This window comes from Trichosurus vulpecula, chromosome 2 (genome assembly GCF_011100635.1).
Source record: "Trichosurus vulpecula isolate mTriVul1 chromosome 2, mTriVul1.pri, whole genome shotgun sequence".
Classification (NCBI taxonomy): Eukaryota; Metazoa; Chordata; class Mammalia; order Diprotodontia; family Phalangeridae; genus Trichosurus; species Trichosurus vulpecula.
Window position 1 is genome coordinate 299,109,073 of NC_050574.1, and position 18,057 is coordinate 299,127,129.

At 40.7% G+C, this 18,057-nt stretch overlaps 1 protein-coding gene across 1 annotated transcript in view; it reads left to right on the forward strand.

Annotated features, from left to right (window-relative positions):
* Window positions 1-10,039, forward strand: part of LOC118835521 (5-hydroxytryptamine receptor 5B-like) — a 35,162-nt gene extending 25,123 nt beyond the window's left edge. Inside the window, exon 2 of the mRNA XM_036742711.1 lies at window positions 9,707-10,039. Coding sequence (XP_036598606.1) covers window positions 9,707-10,039 — 333 coding nt within the window. The remainder of the gene's footprint in view (window positions 1-9,706) is intronic.
* The last annotated feature ends 8,018 nt before the right edge of the window (window positions 10,040-18,057 follow it).

Below are 18,057 nucleotides of genomic sequence, written 5' to 3' on the forward strand. Positions count from 1 at the left end.
GGGATACTGTAACAAGCTTCTGGTTTTCTTGCTGCTATTTTCACAGACAATTCTGGAGACCTGTGAGTTTTCAGTTCTTTTAAGGTAGTGTGACCTAAGGAGACATGTGGTCACTGCTCTCCTGGTCTGTGAGCAACCACAAGCACTCTTTTCAGTTTTGAAGCTAAGACCAAGGTCCCTGTCCCTTTGTAAGAGTAAGCTCTGGAGTGCTAGTGTTCCTCCTTGCCCTGGGACTGTAACCTAGGTTTGCGACCCAGATCCCAATGCAACAGAGTCATGCACCCAGTACCAGCAAAATGTCCCCAATAATCTTCTGACCAGTTGTCAGGCCCTCTTATGATGTGTGGGCTGAGAGCTCCAGAAGCCAGCCTCTGATTCAGTCTCCCCGAGGGCCTGCACTAGCTTCCTGAGACCCAGTCTGCTGCTGGCTTGCCAGGAAGCTGACAGTGCTCTAGTCTCACCTCAGTGAGACAGACCTTTCTTGTTAACCTTCTAAGTTGTCTTAGGCTGAAAAATTGTTTCACTCTGTCCTTTTGTTGGTTTTGTTGTTCTGGAATTCATTTTGAGGCATTGTTTTTAAATTGTTTGGAGGAGAATTCGGGAGAGCTTTGGCAGGTCCCTGCTTTTTCTCTACCATTGTGGTTCCCTGGTTGCTGGTTTGGAAATGATGGGAACCACTTTATCTTAGAATTTGTGATAGAAAAGAGGAATAGCTGGCATAGTCGGAAGTACAGTGAAACATCTTAGATTTTTGGAGAAGTGATTTCACAGGACTCCGAGAAAAGACAGAAGGAACATCCTGGCCTACAACTCTGTAGAAGTCAACCCAGGAGGGATGGGAAGTTCCCAAGAATAGAAATATGAAATCTGATGAATAGAACTCCAATGAAGAAAAAGGGGAGATTCTCTAAGGAGGAAAATGCTGATACACAGGGAACTCACTAACAAACTTGGAGTTTTTTTTTCATTTAAAAACTAATTATAGGCTTAATATTTAACATTAACATAGCTAAACTTTGTAACTACATTTAAATCATTTGTGGAAGGGGGTGTTCAATTACTGCACTGGCGAAGTTAGGAGAGAGGAGGCTGAGTGATAGCCAGGCTTGGAGCTTGATATGTGGATTCTAATCCACTAGTTAGGAAACTCCTTTGTGTTTATCTGTTAGATTGTAACCCTTTCAAGGGATTGCTTTCTTTTGTATAGTGTAAATGACTTAATAGCTACTTCAGATGCTGCCCACCGATTCATGTGAGAGATTCAAACTTTGAAGCTATCCCTTTTTATAGTCCCAGGGTTAGAAGGGATTTCAAGAGGTCAACTAGTACAGCTCTTTCTTCTTTAACCCAGGAGGGAGAGGAAGGAGGAAACAGTTGCCCATGGAGAGAAAGAGGTCATGGAGAGAGAGACATATTTGAGTCCTCAGATACACACTGTTTGTGTAACCCTAGGCATATCATTTACCCTCCCAGAAGCCTCCTGGCTTCCCTGACTTCCTTCAAGTCCCAGCTAAAATCCTATCACCTACAGGAAGCCTTTCCCCATCCCTCTTAATTCTAGTGCCTTCCCACTGCTCATTATTTTTTAAATTTATCTTGTACATAGCTTGTTTATACATAGTCGTTTGTATGTTTTCCCCCAATAGTTTGTGAACTCCTTGAGGGCAAGAACGGTCTTTCTTTGTATATACTCAGCACTTAGCACAGTGCTTGGCACATAGTAGGTGCTTAATAATAGGTGGCTGGCTGACTGATTCTTGTTGCTTTAAGCAACTCTCTAAAACTCTAATTGTGGAGAAGGTGTCTGCCTTTATTGGTAGACAGTTTCCTTACATAGGAGTTCTGCATAGCAGTGAAATCATAGGTCCTGCTCCTGTCCTGCTGCAGATACATATTTTTTCAGTCTTCTAGTGGTGTTTGACTTTAAAAGCCAAAACCTAGTGCAGTGACAGGGAACAACTGAGCCAATCAATTATTTGATAGCAATATGTTGTTCCCTGATACCCTAACCAGTTGGGAGTATCTCTATTGAATCAATCAATCAAAGATTGTAGACTAGGTGCAAAAAGAAAAAAAGTTTTAAAAGCTATTCAATGAAATGTAATGACATTGAATAGAAACTATATTTGGAGGGGTTTGTATAAACAAGCAGCCTAGTTTGGAATCAGTTTTGAGTGCCTGGCCAGTGTAATGGTAGAAGTTGTTCTAACCAAGTCCCTGGAAGAGAATTGCTTTGCATGGGAGGAGGATCAGAGTCTTGGTATTCTTCTTCACCCCATGGCCAGAAGAGGTCCTCCAGAACTTTGGAGAGTTGGGGGAGTTGGACTTTTTTCATCCAAGTCCTAACAGGGTGCCAGCAACAGCAGTTATTGGTGGCATTGTCTATACCAGGTGCTGAGGACAAACTAGACCCCCTGAGGAAAGGTGATCTTGTGACTCCACAAGGATACCAGCAGCTTACACCATGCATATAGGGAACTTCATGGATATCTACCCCATGAAGTAGAGAAAAAAAACTTCAAGTAGCTGAGAGCTGTCTCACCCTTTTGCTAAACTTAAGCCCATTTCCCCCCGGACTCTATAATGGTGAGATAGTGTCTCACAGACTTGGGAGTGGAGGATGTTCTTCATTACTACCTTAGTAATACCCCTTGCTGAAAGCTAATTAAGTCTAGCTGACTAATATCAACTGATAATCTGGGAGGGAAGCACACTGGTAAGGGCTTGCATGCTACAGAAAAAATATCCTTCCAACCCTTCTAAGTTACCTTTTAAAATCAAGAGGGGAATAGATAGTAGCCACACTCTGGAGTCCCAGTCTGACAGTGTGAGTGTGAGTTGAGAGAATAGCTCCAGAACTTAGGAACACATTGGTTTGTTATTTTTCAAATAATTCAAGTCAGAATTTTTTTTTCTAATGTCTCTATCCATTATCCCAAGGGCTGTCTTTGGACAAATTCCACTTGTCTCAAACTATTCATCAAGTATAGTGGGCTAGATAAAAATTAGCCTGCTCAGTGTCTGTACCACTGATCGCCTCTTCTACCAGAGGTTTTGGTTGCAGCAAAATTGCTTCTGCTATAGGTGAAGATCGTAAAATGTTGGGCTTGGTTTTCTTTTGAGAGAGAGTGAAGAATTGCCCTCTGACTTGAGTTAAAAGTTTGATTTTTTTTAAAAAATGCCTTTTTCACTTCCCAGGCTTCCTTCTCCACTCCTATCCCCTGAAAATTATTTTGCCTAAGGATCTTCTTTACCCCATAACTAGGAAAACCAAAGAGAATTTATATTAACAAGTAGAGAAAACTCAGCAAGGAGTTCTGGGGAAAGGATGGAAAATTTTCTATTTCCTATCAAGTGATGTTGAGGGTGTGACAAGGGCAGTGAAATTCGAAGGGGCAGGGGGTAAGTGGGTGAATACTTTCCTTCCTCTCCCAAGAGATTTGCTTAATATTCATGTGGCAGGTCCTGGCTGTATGCTTTGAAGATTAGCTATTTCACCATTTAAACTTCATTTGGCCTTTGGGTGATTGGTAGTATCTGTTCATTAAAAGGAGATGAGTATTTCTGAAGTTTTTTTGCCAGAATATTTTTAAACTCCAAAACAACTTATTTTAGGAAGGAGGCTCGAGACTGACAGGGTACAAGACAAATTCCATGCCAGCAGAATGTTCGTTTTCAGGGGTTTGTCTCCCCTGAGGGAACACATTTGTTGTTCTTACCTTAGCCCAGATGATGATGATGAGAATCCTGTTTGTTCTGTTGATACGATCTTGTACTTTTTTCTCTTCCTTTCTTCCTCTGGCATATTTCACCTGTCAGCAAACACAATTATTATTCTTTGCTTATAAGCTCTCCCTCCCCTCCCCTTCACAGTATTTTCAGATTGTTTTGAATGACCCTGGAAATAAATATAAAACTAGATTGTTCATATTGGGAAGGAATGTGGCTTGGTGGTTGAAAGAACAGTGGATTAGGAGGGAAGAGAACTAGAGTCTGATCCCAGCTTGACCATTAACCAGCTGCTTAATTTTAGGTAAATCATTTCGCCTTCTCCCTTTATCACCTAGGCAGCTAGGTGGCACAGTGGATAGGAACACTGGATGTGGAGTCAGGAAGACATGAGTTCAGATATGGTCTCAGATACTTACTACCTGTGTGACCCTAGGTAAGTCATTTAATCTTTGTCTGCCTCAGTTTCCTGAATTATAAAATGAGAATAATAACACCTACGTCCCAGGATTATTGCAAGGAACAAATGACATAATATTTGTAAAGCATTTAATACAGAGACTGGCACAAAGTATGTGTTTAATAAATGCTTATTCCTGCCATTCTTCTCTCACCTGTCAAATAGAGATGATAATCCTCCTTTTGCCTATGAATCAACAGGATTTTTTCAGAAGATCTGGTAAAAATGCACAAAAAAGAACTTTGATAAAGTACTATAGAATTTAGGGCAATATTACGCCATCGTCATTCTTATTAGAAAATGACACTTTTGACAGTGATTACTCTGATATATGCAGTTGTGCTTTAAAAAGTACGTGCGTGTGTGTGTGTGTGTGTGTGTGTGTGTGTGTGTGTATGTGTGTATGTGTAGTTGTCCCTTATATGCCACGTACCCAAAAGAATGGTCCTCTGACTATAGGGTTTCAACTGCTGCCCTTAATGGCAACTCTTATATGATGATGATAATGTTGGTAAGACCATGGAACTAGAAACAGGAGAGTTCTGTACCTTTCTCTGTAAAGATGGCAAGATAAACCAGGGCATGATCCAGTGGAAAGGGTGTGGGATGTAGACTCAGAAGACATAGGTTTGAATCCTGACTCTGCCACTCCCTCCCTGTGGGACTTTGTACAAGTCATTGAACTCCTCCATTTCTGCATCTGTAAAAAGAGTGGGTTGTGCAAGGTGGCCACAGAGGTCTCTTTAAGCCCTGAATCTATGCTTTTGAATGTTTTCTCATAGTGGGAATTGCCTGCATGAATTCTTATGTAAGTACCTTTCTAGTAGGGATTGCTTCATCTTTTGAATTTATATCTCCAGTACCCAACACTGTGTGCCTGGCTCATGGATGACACTTACTAAATACTTGTTGATTGATTCCATACTTCTTTTTGTCTCCCTTCTTCTCTTTGATCATAGGCCTACATTAGCCAGACATTTGTCTAGGTTTTGATATAGAGTTTATTGCTAGGAAATATGATGAAGCTATAAAATGATCTCATCTACAAAAGGGCAACATTAAAATACCATAACCCACTGAGCTAATCCATCCAGGTCTGTAGCACAAAGAGCATCTAGAGAAATATATTTACTTCAATGGATCTTCCATCTCCTCAACTCTAGAGGTATAGATTATAATGCACCCATCCTTTTAATTTTGCGTCATTATTGCTCATATCCTCTCACATGAATGTTTACCCGAAATGCTGGGGATCTTCCCTAAATGCTTCTGAAATTACATAGATACCAGTGGAGCATAGTATGGAGTTAAAACGTCAGAAGGGATGAAGAAAATTGATAGAATTAAAATTTTCCCACATTGTAGCTCTCAAATTTCCTCAAATGAGAGGATGCTCTTGTGATATTAGGGTAGATGAGGACAAGGAATGAGTGAATCTCAGCAGGGAGGGTGTCCACTGGCTTTGGAATCAGAAGGTCTGGGTTCAAATCCTACCTCTGATAGTATGTGTGAACTTGAGCAAGTCTCTTACTTTCCCCTGGTCTTCAGTTTCCTAATCTGGAAAATGAGGTGTCCTCCAAGGTCCTTTCTAGACCTAAATCTATGATCCTATGAACCACACTTGAAGTTTGGCATTCTGCCTTCGTGGTCACCCTTGGCCACCCCAACAACGCTGCCCTTCCACACAGTAGCAACAAAGGTAGCCTGAGGTAAGTTGAAGAATGGGCCTCAGACCAAGTAGTTCTCCAAGACCTCTGGTGTCTGATGGCAACCTTGCCCATCAGTGCCCACATTCAGTGAAAGCACACCTCAAGCTTATCTTGGGGGGGGGGGCAGCAATTTAGACACATGTAGGTTGTTTAGTAGAAGTTTTCAAGAAGCCAATTTTATAACAAGTGCAGCAATTACAAATGTTTAAAGAGCTTATAACAGACTTTGGGGTTAGATTGTGACATCTCGACAACCCACTCTCTTGGAGTGTACACAGGCAATATATCTATCCTCTTGTGGTCTTCTAGAAGCTCCTACTCTATGTTATCTCCCAACAGATTCCAATGCCAATGTATGATTCTTAATTTTCATTTCTTGGGCTGCTTCCTCCCCAAGCACCACTATGTCTCTTTGCTTTCTACTGCTTTAGTATAATTGATTAACAGAAAACATTCTCTCTGGAAACTTCCAGTTGGGTGATGAATTTCTGCAATGCAAACATTTTTTCACTTGAACCTTGGCATATATATTTTATGGAGGCCATGCATCTAATAAAATAGCCCCCTCTTTAAAATTTAGGGGACTAGGTCACAGAGAGTGAGTACTTCCATGTTAGTGTCGCCACAGATGCCTAACAAAAAAGTTGATGAACGGCAAAATTATATTATGGGTAGTGTGCTAGAAATCGACCTTGTGTAAATGGCCTTTTGAACAACCTTTGCATTATTGAAAGGACCAACAAACAATGGGAAAGTCACTTTCCTCTCTTACCCTTATATTCTGGTAATTTTTCAATTATGTCTTCAGAATGACTTGAATACATTAGTGACCATCATTGAGGTGTATGTATAGTGTGTGTGTGTGTGCGCGCATGTGTGTGGAGAGGGAACATGTGAGGTGGGGGAAGTGTTAGGGCTTTGTACCTATCTTGAGTAAGTTACCCTCTCTGAGCCTCCATTTTCTCATCTATAAAATGAAAAGATGAGAAGAGATGTTACTTCCATTTAGTAAAATGTAAGCACCTTGAGGCCAGGGACTCTTCTGTTTTTTTGCCTTTACAAGGAGAGTTCTTGGCATATAGTGAATGAATGATAAATGCTTGTGGAATTGATGCTTCCAGATCTAAAATTTTTTAGTGATGATATCTGATTGAAAAATGCTATGAGATGGACTGTGAGTGCAGATCAAAGCATACTTTTTCACTTTGTTTTTTTCTTCTTTTTTGTTGCAACATGGCTAAAATGGAAATATGTTTTACATGACTTCACCTGTATAAGGGACATCATATCGCTTGCCTTTTCAATAGATGAGGGAGGCACTAGAGGAAGAGAGAGAATTTGAAACAAATTTTTTTCAAAAGAATATTAAAAATAAATGAATACATTTAAAAACAATAGAAAAATGCTGTGGGATTTCAGGCTTTTGGAAGGGAGGGCTGGTAATATATTTTCTTCTTTTCATTCCCTGTTAGGATCATAGCTTCTGAATCAGAAGGGCCCCCAAAGGGATCTAGTCTAATGCATGGCTGAACAGAAATCCCCTCCACAATTCAACTCAAACTTTTATTAAGCACCTACTAATGTGCCAGGCACTGTGCTAAGCACTACTAGGGCTACAAATAAGAAAGACAGTCCTTGCCTTCAAGGAGCTTACAGTCTAATAGGGGAAGCTAACACAAAGAGGCAGGAAAGTGGTGGTGGGGACACCACAGGGTACCCAGAGTAAGAACATCTTTTTCTATGGAACTGAAAGCAGATAAAGCAGCAGATCCCAAACAAGTAATTAAAGGACCTGTTCATATGAAGACTGCTATTTACAAAAACAGCATAATGCAGCGGAAAGAGGACTGGATTTAGTGCCAGAGGACCTGGATTCAAATCCTACCTCTGACACCACCTATGTGATCTTCAGCAAGTCATTTCATCTCCCTGTTCCTCTGTTTCCTCATCTGTAAAATGAGGGGTTAAATTAGATAGGCCTTTTAAGGTCTCTTCTGTCTCTGGATCTGTGATCCCCTAATAAAGAACTCAGTATCTTTCATTCTTTCTTTAGACAGCTATAATTTTTGGAAGCTTTTCCTTTCTGTAACTTTGATCCATTCATTCTCATTAAATTAAATTTAACAAACATTTATTAAGTGGCTGCCATTTACAGGGTTAATGACCGGAAGAGATGCAAAATTTAAAGATGTAGATAAGGATCATAGATGTATATCTAAAAGGAGGCTTAGCGATCACCTAGTCTGACTCCTCATTTTATAGGTGAGGAAACTGAGGCAGAGAGGTGAAGTGACTTATTTGTATGCCACATAGTAAGTGGCACAGCCAGGGATCAATAGACATGTATTTATTGATCACCCACTATTTGCCATTCTTTACCTTATTTCTTATCTAGCCTTAATCGATGAATGAGGCATTGCCTCAGTCTAACCGAGACCTGTTAATGACCTTAGATTAAAAAGGCCTAAGTATCCCACTGCATGCAGGGCCATCTTCAGTCATCCTGATCTGGCCACTGGACCCAGATGGCTCTGGAGGAGAAAGCGAGGCTGGTGACTTTGCACAGCCCTCCTTCACTTAAATCCAACTCACTTTCATGTCATGGCATCACCTCCCTGATGTCATGGTCCTCTTTGAGAATGAAGGACAAACAACCACAACAACTATTTGCCAGGCACCATTTGCGGTGTTGGGGATATAAATACAAAGGATGAAACAATCTTTACCTTCAAACCCAGGTCTTCTCTCTCAAAATCCTATGCTTTTTCTACATGCTGCCTCTCACCCTGCCTTTGTGGAAGGCAGTTTGGTTCTGCCTTTTGGGAGCAAGAAAAAGAACCAACTCTCAAATCCTGTCCAACTTTGACTATCTTCTTTTCACATGCCTGGCTCTTGTCTATACATAAGTGTGTGTGAGTCTATCTATCTTGAAACTTTTTATCCCTTAAAAACCATTTATAACTTCTGTTTGTCTTCATTTCCAACTATATGAAGATGGATCCTCTCATCTCTGCTGGCATCCAGTCTCCTGTTTGCTTTTCCAATCAGGCACATGGCCCACAAAGTGTGTATGGGTGCTCATTTCCTTCCCACACACAGGTCAACATGAGGGTGTTCTGTAGCTGATGGCGTTTCTGGCATTTGTTTTACATGTAGTGGAAACCATGGTGATAGGTTTGGATGGAGAAAGGAAGACATGGTTCATGAAAACTGTATTCCATTGTAGTAAGTGTGAAGTGAAGCTGGATTAGTGTTTCCTGTGACACCTCTTTACAAACCAGGGAAGGAGTTTAGCAACTTGTAAAGACGTGCATCTGTATCCTGGGTAGTATGACTTTACCTTTGGGGAGAGATCATATGGGTTGCTTGATGAAAATCCATCCTTGCTAATAGAGAACTAACTCAACATGCATCTCTTGTTGATGACAGGCTAGAAATATCTTCATAGCCTTCCAAAATCAGAGCACTCTTCCTGTGGGTATGCTTGTAATTACTTAAAACATCTGAGGGCTTTCCTCATGTTTACTCACATTTCAAAGGCTACAGTCCAGCTGTGGGGATTCCCAGCTCAGGGATCATTCCTCTTATTTCTCCCGACATTTTGGGAATTATAGTCAGCTATTTTCCTCCCTGTTGTAGGTGGTGCCAGATGAATATTATGGGATATTGAGCTCTAAAGCACAGGTTAGCATTGTAGGCTGCTTGGTTCTACAGCAAGGTTTTGGGCCTGGGCAAAGGTAAAGCATCATGATTGCTTAGACATCCAGTGCTGTCAGGTTTTTAAAAATCTGTTTGTTTTTGTTCCAAGGCAAAGGAAGCTCCCCAAGAGGCCCAGATGGTGTTCACAGCCCGTCACGCCACCCTTGCCTTTCAAACACATGGCGAAACATGGAGGGAGCAGAAGGAGAAAAGGGCAGCCCTGATGGTGGGAATTTTAATCGGTGTGTTCGTCCTCTGTTGGATCCCCTTCTTCCTCACAGAGCTCATCACCCCACTCTGCTCCTGCAACATTCCCCCCATCTGGAAAAGTATATTCCTGTGGCTTGGCTACTCCAATTCTTTCTTCAACCCGTTGATTTACACAGCATTCAACAAAAACTATAATAGTGCCTTCAAAAGCCTTTTTACCAAACAGAGATAAAAATGCAAAACTTAGGTGGTGGTGGAGGGAGGGGGGGTGGTGGATTTCTATGAGAGTCTATTCCCACCTCCCACCTTTTCAGTAAATGAATGGAGCTTGTCTCCTCTTCTTCCCTTCTCTCCCGCTTCTCTCCCCAGGGTGGAGACAACGAAGTGGAAAGAGCACTGAAGCAGGCAGGAGTCAGAAGAATCGGACTGGAATCCTGGCTCTGTCACAAACTTGCTATGACCTTGGGCAAATCCCTTCATCTCTCCCTGAGCCTCGGTCTCCTCATCTGTAAAACGAAGGGGTCAGACTAGTTGGTCTTCGTGGTCCATTCCAGTCCTGACACCCTGAGATCCATGCGATTTTGATGTTGCTAAAACCAAACCATTAGCCTTAGGCTGGTGGGAGCAGCCAAGGAGAGAAGACTTGTCAAATGTGGCATCTCAGACTTGAGCATTTAGGACTCATCAGATGAAAGAGAAATGGGGTGTGGGAAAGCAAGAGCTCCAAGAAGCTGGTTTATACCAGAATCCAAGCACTGTGTACTCAGCGAATGTGGTGAATCAGCATCATCCACCTTGCTCTTAGTTCTCTTTATCTCTCTCCTTCCCCCAGCCTGTAAGTTCTCCTGTAATACCCAAAGGACTTCACAGTGTCACTCTCTAGTAGAGGAGGATTGTGGGATATTGGGCTGAGTCATAGGAGAAAAATGTTTGCTAACTTTCCTATTCTGCAAAAAGGAGAGAAAAAAATAGACTGAATTTCCTCATCTCTAAAACAAGGGGATTGGACTAACAGCTCACTTGCACCACTAAATCTGTGATCCTGATCCCATTCTCCCTTATAACAGTACTGGTGGCTAACAGGTGTGGCCAGACCAAGGATTGCCAAGAATTCCCAAGGCTTGATGAATTGGGTATTAACATCTACTTAGATGACTGTGGGATAAGCTAAATGCCTGATATTTTCCCAAATTTAAACCCTACCCCAGTGACAGCATCGATCTCCAAGAAAAAAATCTTGGTTGAGGACACAGACAAAATCCCTAGACAAACACAGGAAACTACTGAATTTATTTGCTTGGTATGGAGAAGAGGAAACTATTGGCTTCATTCTCTTCAATCATAGTCTTAATTTCCAATTTACACCCCTTAAAACCCTCTAGACTTTTAGGCAGAAGGGACAATTTTCCTTAGGGGTTAGATAGGGTATGGTCCTGGGTACTGTCAGACAACTGGGAGCAATTATCTTGGCTGAAGTAGAACATTGGTGTCAAATTCAAATAGAAATGAGGGCCATTAACCATACACAAGAATCTCTGTGGGCTGCACATTGACTTAGAAAACCACATATTAATATTATCTATATCCTATTGTATTTTTATTTATTTTATTAAATATTTCCCAATTACATTTTATTATGCACAAGGGAGTTTTGCAGCCCAGGTGCTTGACTCTTCTGCTGGAGGGGGGATTCTTACTCTCTCTTTGGATCTTCATGTGTCTTTCTAGGCTTCTATGCCCAACTAGAGAATCCATGGTAATGATGTAATGCTCCAAAGTCTAGATTCCCCAGAAACCGTCCCTTTTATGAATGAATTTTAGAGGTTTGGTTAACAGAACTGAGGGTAAATGCATAATAGGATGGGGAAGGGGATAAAACGTTCAATATCAAGATGCAAAGAGGCAAAGGGAAGACCTCAGTTTCCTGGTCAGTCTTGCCCCCAAAACTAAATCAAAGCAAGCCACATACACATAGTTAATGCTGAAGGATTTTAAACTTGACTCATAACTATGCTCTTTTCTATAATTTGTAAATTACCAACCCTGCTATGAGCCCTATTTTATGAGGTGCCTAGTGTGGTCAACCTACCTGGATTAGCCAGGCCTTATCCAACCTGCTGTAACCTGGAAATGGAGAGAGAGGATATATCCAGTTGTGTACCTGGAGGGGCAACTTACTGTATTTCTCTACACCAGAAGGAGGAGGGAGGATGAGGATAATTATACCTTAAAGAAAAGTGGAGGCAGGAGAGAGAACTTACTGGTGTAGTATATCTGCTGAAATGTAATTAATCATAATTCCTAGGACCTGGCAAACTCTCATAAAAACTGGAAAGTTGGCTACTTTCCCCTCCTTTTTTGATGACCTCTCCCAACTCCACCCTAGATACTCAGTGATAAAATGATTCATAAGAAGACATTAGTGACCTTCAACCTGTGCTTTTTTAAAAGAGGTCCATAGGCAGAATAGCAGCACTGGCGGCTAACAGGTATAGCTGGACCAAGACTTATCAAGTATTCCTGGCGTTTGATGCATCTGGAATTAACATATGCTTAGGTGACTGCAGGATGAACTAAATGTCTGATATTTCCCCACATTTAAAGATGGAATACAATGCTTAACCAACCAAAAGGAAAATGGTGGGATCTTAGGCATGGGCAACTTGCACGGGGGAGATAATTGTGTGTATGTATATGGGAGGATCGTAGAAATTCTTAAAACCATGGCACATATACTGGCACTATTGTTCATCTATGAATTATCTTCTTCCTTATTCTACATGTACCTAATCAATATCTATTGAATGCAGAGGGTTAGGTGTGAGGGATACAGAAGTCTTGGTCCATGTCCCCAAATTGTTTATAGTCTCTTGGGAAAGAGGAGGTATAAATACTGGAAACAGTGGTTTTAAAAACAGTGCAAGGCAACACAAGATGCTTTAGCCTTAGAGACCCAACTGGCTTCTGCTGAGACCTCCCAATGTGTATAAACTCCATCTTGTCCTGGAGTGGACGAAAAGATCCACCTATCAGAACTCAGGATGCTCTTGTCTTTAATAAACCATGACAATTACAAAGTCTGAATTTAGGCTTCTTTTGGGATCCTAGCTCATCATAGCTCCAGTGTGTGGTGATAGAACCATGGAGGGACTTAGGCCCAAATCCACATTAGAATGTTTTGGTGGATTGCCCTACTTGGGAAAGCCTGGAATTCAGGTGAAAAGTTTTGTCCCTCTTCATTTTCCCACTTCACCAGCAGTCTCCAGCCCAGTTACACTATGATGTACTTGGTAACTATTTCTGAGGTCTCACTGCATAGAACCCTGGACTAAAATGACTCATTTAGTTTGTCCCTCTCCTTTTAGGAATACAGTGAAAGGAGAGGATTCTTGGAAGATGGCAGAGTAGGTCAGAAAATTCCAAGCTCTTCAGATTTCCCTCACAAAGAAGACAAAACAGACCCTCAGGGTAAACAAAGAGCAGTAAAAATAAACAAGAGTTGGGGTAGGACAGTAGTCCTCCCAAGAAGGAAGATAAATCCCAGGGATAAATCCCGGTGTAGTATAAACACCTCCAGGCTAGTTCTGCTGAAACAGTAAGTGGCAAGCCCTGGGTCTAGCTGGGTTGGGAGGTAGTCTCTGCCTCAGCCATAGGAATTTTCACCTCCCAGACAGTGTGGGGAGTCTGGTGTCTGAGCAGGGGAAAACTGAGAGAACCTCTGCTGATAAGGGATGCCAGGCCCAGCTGTGCTGCCTAGACACTGCCCTGGGTAAGAAGGAATCAGCACATGCCTGGTGAGTGCAGAAGCAGTGGGGCAGGGACACCTCTGGCTGTGGACACTTACAGGAGGGTTCTTGGTTTCACTTCTAGGCCAGTGGGGAGAACTGAAGGAGGACCTAAGGCCAGGGGAACTATCCCTCGTAGTCTAGCACTAAGAGATGATTATGAGTTGCTATGAAAAACAAATAAGCAGGCAAAGGGGAAAGAACCCAACCATAGAAAGTTATTATGGGAATAGAGAAGACTAGGGTTCATCTTCAGAGGAGGATACGGAAGCAAAAAAAAAACAAGTTTCTCCTACCTCAAAGAGTAATGTCAAATGGTCACCTGCTCAAAATAAATTCATAGATGAACTTTAAAAATCAAATGAGAAAGATTGAGGAAAAACTAAAAAAGAGAAAAGAACAATCTAAGAAAAATAAGAAGATTATGAAAAGAAAGTTAACCAACTTAAAAAGGAGATCCAGAACCTTAAGGAAGAAAATGACTTCTTGAAAATTAGAATTGGACAAGGGGAAGCCAGCAAAGTTGTAAGAGACTAAGAAATAATAATAATTATACATATATGTGTATATGTATGTGTGTGTGTGTGTATATATATATATATATATATATATATATATATGGAATGAAAAAATAGAAGAGAATGTGAAACACCTCATAAGAAAAAACAACTGATCTGGAGAACAGATCAAGGAGAGAAAACATGACTAATTGGACTACCTGAAAGCTATGATCAAAAAAAAGAATCTTCATACAATAATACAAGAAATAATTAAAGAAAATTGTCCTGAAGTGTTAGAACAAGAGGGGAAAGTAGAAATAGAAAAAATACATGGATCATCACCTGAAAGAACTCCTATAAGGGAAAACCTACATATATATATATATATATATATATATATATATATATATATATACACACACACATACATATATACACACATATTGTACATATATGTACATATATATGGAATATCATAGCTAAATTCTGAATCCCCCAGCTGAAGGAGAAAATATCACAAGAAAAAAAAAACAATTCAAATATGGTGGAACCACAATTAGAATCACACAAGACCTAGCAGTGGCTACACTAAAAGACTGCAGGTCTTGGAACACTACATATTGAAGAGCAAAAGAACTGGGGTTGCAGCCAAAAATATCATACCCAGAAGTGTCAAGCATAATCCTGAATGAAAAAATGGGCATTCAATGAATTGCCAGACTTTCAGGATTTTATTGCAAAAAGACCTGAACTTAATAGAAAATTTGACATACAAGATCAAAGGGAAATATAAAGTAAACATCAAAGACTAATTATAAGGGACTCAATAAGGACAGACTTTCCTTTTTATATGAGGAAATGTAAACTGTATCTCTAAGATTATAATTTGTAATTGGGTAGTTCAAAAGAAAGATTGGGGTAGAGGTGAGTATGATGTGATTCTAAAAAGTAATACCATCTAAGAAAATGTAAAAAGAGTTATTATACAAATGAGATGAAAGAGGAAGAACTGACACAGAGGAATTAGATGGGGGAGGAGGTCTAGTAGTTCTGGAACCCTATTCTCATTGGGGATGGGTTAAAGAGGGAACAATACATAAATACATACGTATGTATAGGCATAAAAGTCTTCTAATTTCAGAAAGAAATAAAAGGCTAAGGGGATAGAGAGGGGGAAGAGATTTATAGAGGGAATCCCACTCACATCAGATATGGGTTAAATAGAGAACAATATATACATTTAGAAGGGAATAAAAGCCTTCTAAATTTATAAAGAAATAAGAGGATGAGGGAATAGGATTGGGGGAGGTATATTGAGTGTGGGGGGGTATATAAGGACCTCAGTGTCTGGTACCTTATCCTGCCAGGTGATCTTCAGAATCTTCCTAAGACAATTCTAATGGAAGTGATTCAGTTTCCTGGCATGGCGCTGAGAGACTATCCAGGTTCCAGAGGCATACAGCGATGGCTCTGAAGACCTTCAGTCTGGTAGTCGGTCTAATACTTCTCTCCCATACTTTCCTTCGGAGGCTATGCATATATCTATGTCTACATATTTGTGGAAATATGTATATGTATATATATGTGTGTGCTTAATACGTCCTTAATTGTAGCTTTCTTGGGGGAGGTGTGGGAGGAAGGGAGGAAAAAAGAACGAAGTAAAAAGTGCACAGTAGAGAATAAAATTAAGCCTACAAGTAAATAAAGATGGACAGCTCTGAACACAATATGTCATGTTTATTATGTAGACTTTCTTCAAATGGAAATTTATTGCTTTATATTTTGAATCTTCTTACCTTCTGCTGTGTACATGGAAAATGGTTTTTTTCCCTTATTTTGTATTTAAGTATAAAATAAAAAAAATTACAAAAAAGAAGAGAAAAAAAGGAATACAGTGGAAGCACCTCAGATACAGGTGAATTTCTATTTTAAGTTGGATAATTGGTAATTTGGATTCATTGGGTCTCTTTCTTTCATTCTTCCTTTCTTCCTTCCTTCCTTTCCTCCTTCCTTCCTTCCTTTCTTTCTTTTTCTTCCTTCCTTCCTTACTTCTTCTTCCTTCCTTCCTTCCTTCCTTCCTTCCTTCCTTCCTTCCTTCCTTCCTTCCTTCCTTCCTTCCTTCCTTCCTTCCAGCCTTCACTTGAATTTCCCAGATACAGTGGAAACTCATTCAAGTCAATCTGATCTATTAAAAATCCAGATTTACAAAATATCACTTGGAGCGTGATGGTTTGCTTTATATAAGGATTTACTACTGGGCTGGTTGATCTAGGGAGCTTCTCTAATGCACCAGAAACAGTTCATTTACCCACAAATATGATTTACACACAGCACCAGTAATACATGTATTATATCTAATGAGGCAGGGGATCTACTGACCTCAAGCCTCTGCCAGTGCAAACAGACCAAATGCTCCCCTCTACCTTCAGGGGTGCTTGATTCTTTGGGAAGATTCATTGAATGGCTAAAAATGGTGGGATGAAAAATGATTGAATCATAAAGAAGAGATGTGGTTTAGTTGAGCAGGGCCCTAATCATGTGGCTGCCAGCTATCTCTGATCCAATGAGATTTTGTGAATTGTGTGCTTCCTGTTTCTCAGTAGACTGATGAATATGTGCATGTGCATAATCTACATTTGAAAGCAGTTGCTTAACTGAGGCAGCTAGGTGCTGCAGTTGATAGAGCATTGGGTCAAGAAGACTTGAGTTCAAATCTAACCACAGACACTAGCTGTGTGGCCTTGGGCAAGTCTCTTAAACCTCTGTTTGCCTCAGTTTCCTCATCTGTAAAATGGAGATAATCATAGTTCCTACCTCCCAAGGTTGTTGTGAGCATCAGATGAGATAATAATTGTAAAGCTTTTAGTACAATGCCTAGTTGCAATATTACTTAAGGTGCGACCTTTTTACTGTTTTAGAATGCTAAATTAATTAAGTGTCTTTGAGTCTAACTAGGTGTTAAACCCCAGGCCCACACCCTTTTACGAATTAGATGTGAAGTTGGTTAGCAAACTAGTTCCCTAGTTTGAGAAGGCGGGAAGCCCCCAGGGCCCTAAGGGGAGTTGCTAAGACCACAGCCAATGGTATGCACCTAAGTTCTGGTCACTCAGATGATATTTGATGATGTCTAAAGACTGTATAAAAAGAGAGAACAGAGTTGTTTGCTTGGGACTCTCACTCTTGGAGGAGTGTTGATGTGGAGACTCTGGGCAGCTGTCGTTAAGAGCCCTCCAGCTTGTGAACCCAGATGTTGATGGTTTCTTGGTAATTATGAATTGTTTATATTGTGTATGTTTGTAACTTGTTTGTATTTGTTCTGAAGTTCAGGTTGCTGTCTTTTCCTCCTGAACTAAGTGAAAGATATTTGCATGTTGGATTAAAGTAAGATTGTTAACCCCTGGAGGCCACATGTGGATTTGTTCTGTGAAGTCTGGATTCAGTCAAAGGGCCACTCTTGAGGACCTAGAGGGCCACATGTGGCCTCAAGGTCACAGGTTCCCCACCCCTGGTCTATTGCCAAATCTGGGAGGCCTTTCATGATTTCTATAGCTACTAGTGTTTCATATTGTTTTAACTGTTAATCTGTTCATGTTTCATGTTTACTCTGATGAAAAGTAAGTGGCTGGAGACCAGTGACAATTTCATATTTGTCTTTGTTTCACTAGGCCATCTCTTCTGCACTAGCTACTCTTCTCTCTAGGTTTCACTCTCTCCTCATTCTTTTTCTACTTATATGAAGGCTTCTCAGTCTCCTTTGCAGGATCTTCAATCCAAGTCATGTCCAGTAACCACTGGCATCCCACATGGTTGTGTGCTGGGGCCTCCCTCTATACTACTTCATCTGGTAATTTCATCAGCTGCCATGGATTTAATTGCCATCTGGCGCTGAAGATTCTCAAACCTACCTATCTTTGTCGCAACCTCTCTGCTGACCTCTGATCTTGTTTCTCCAACTGCCTTTCAGA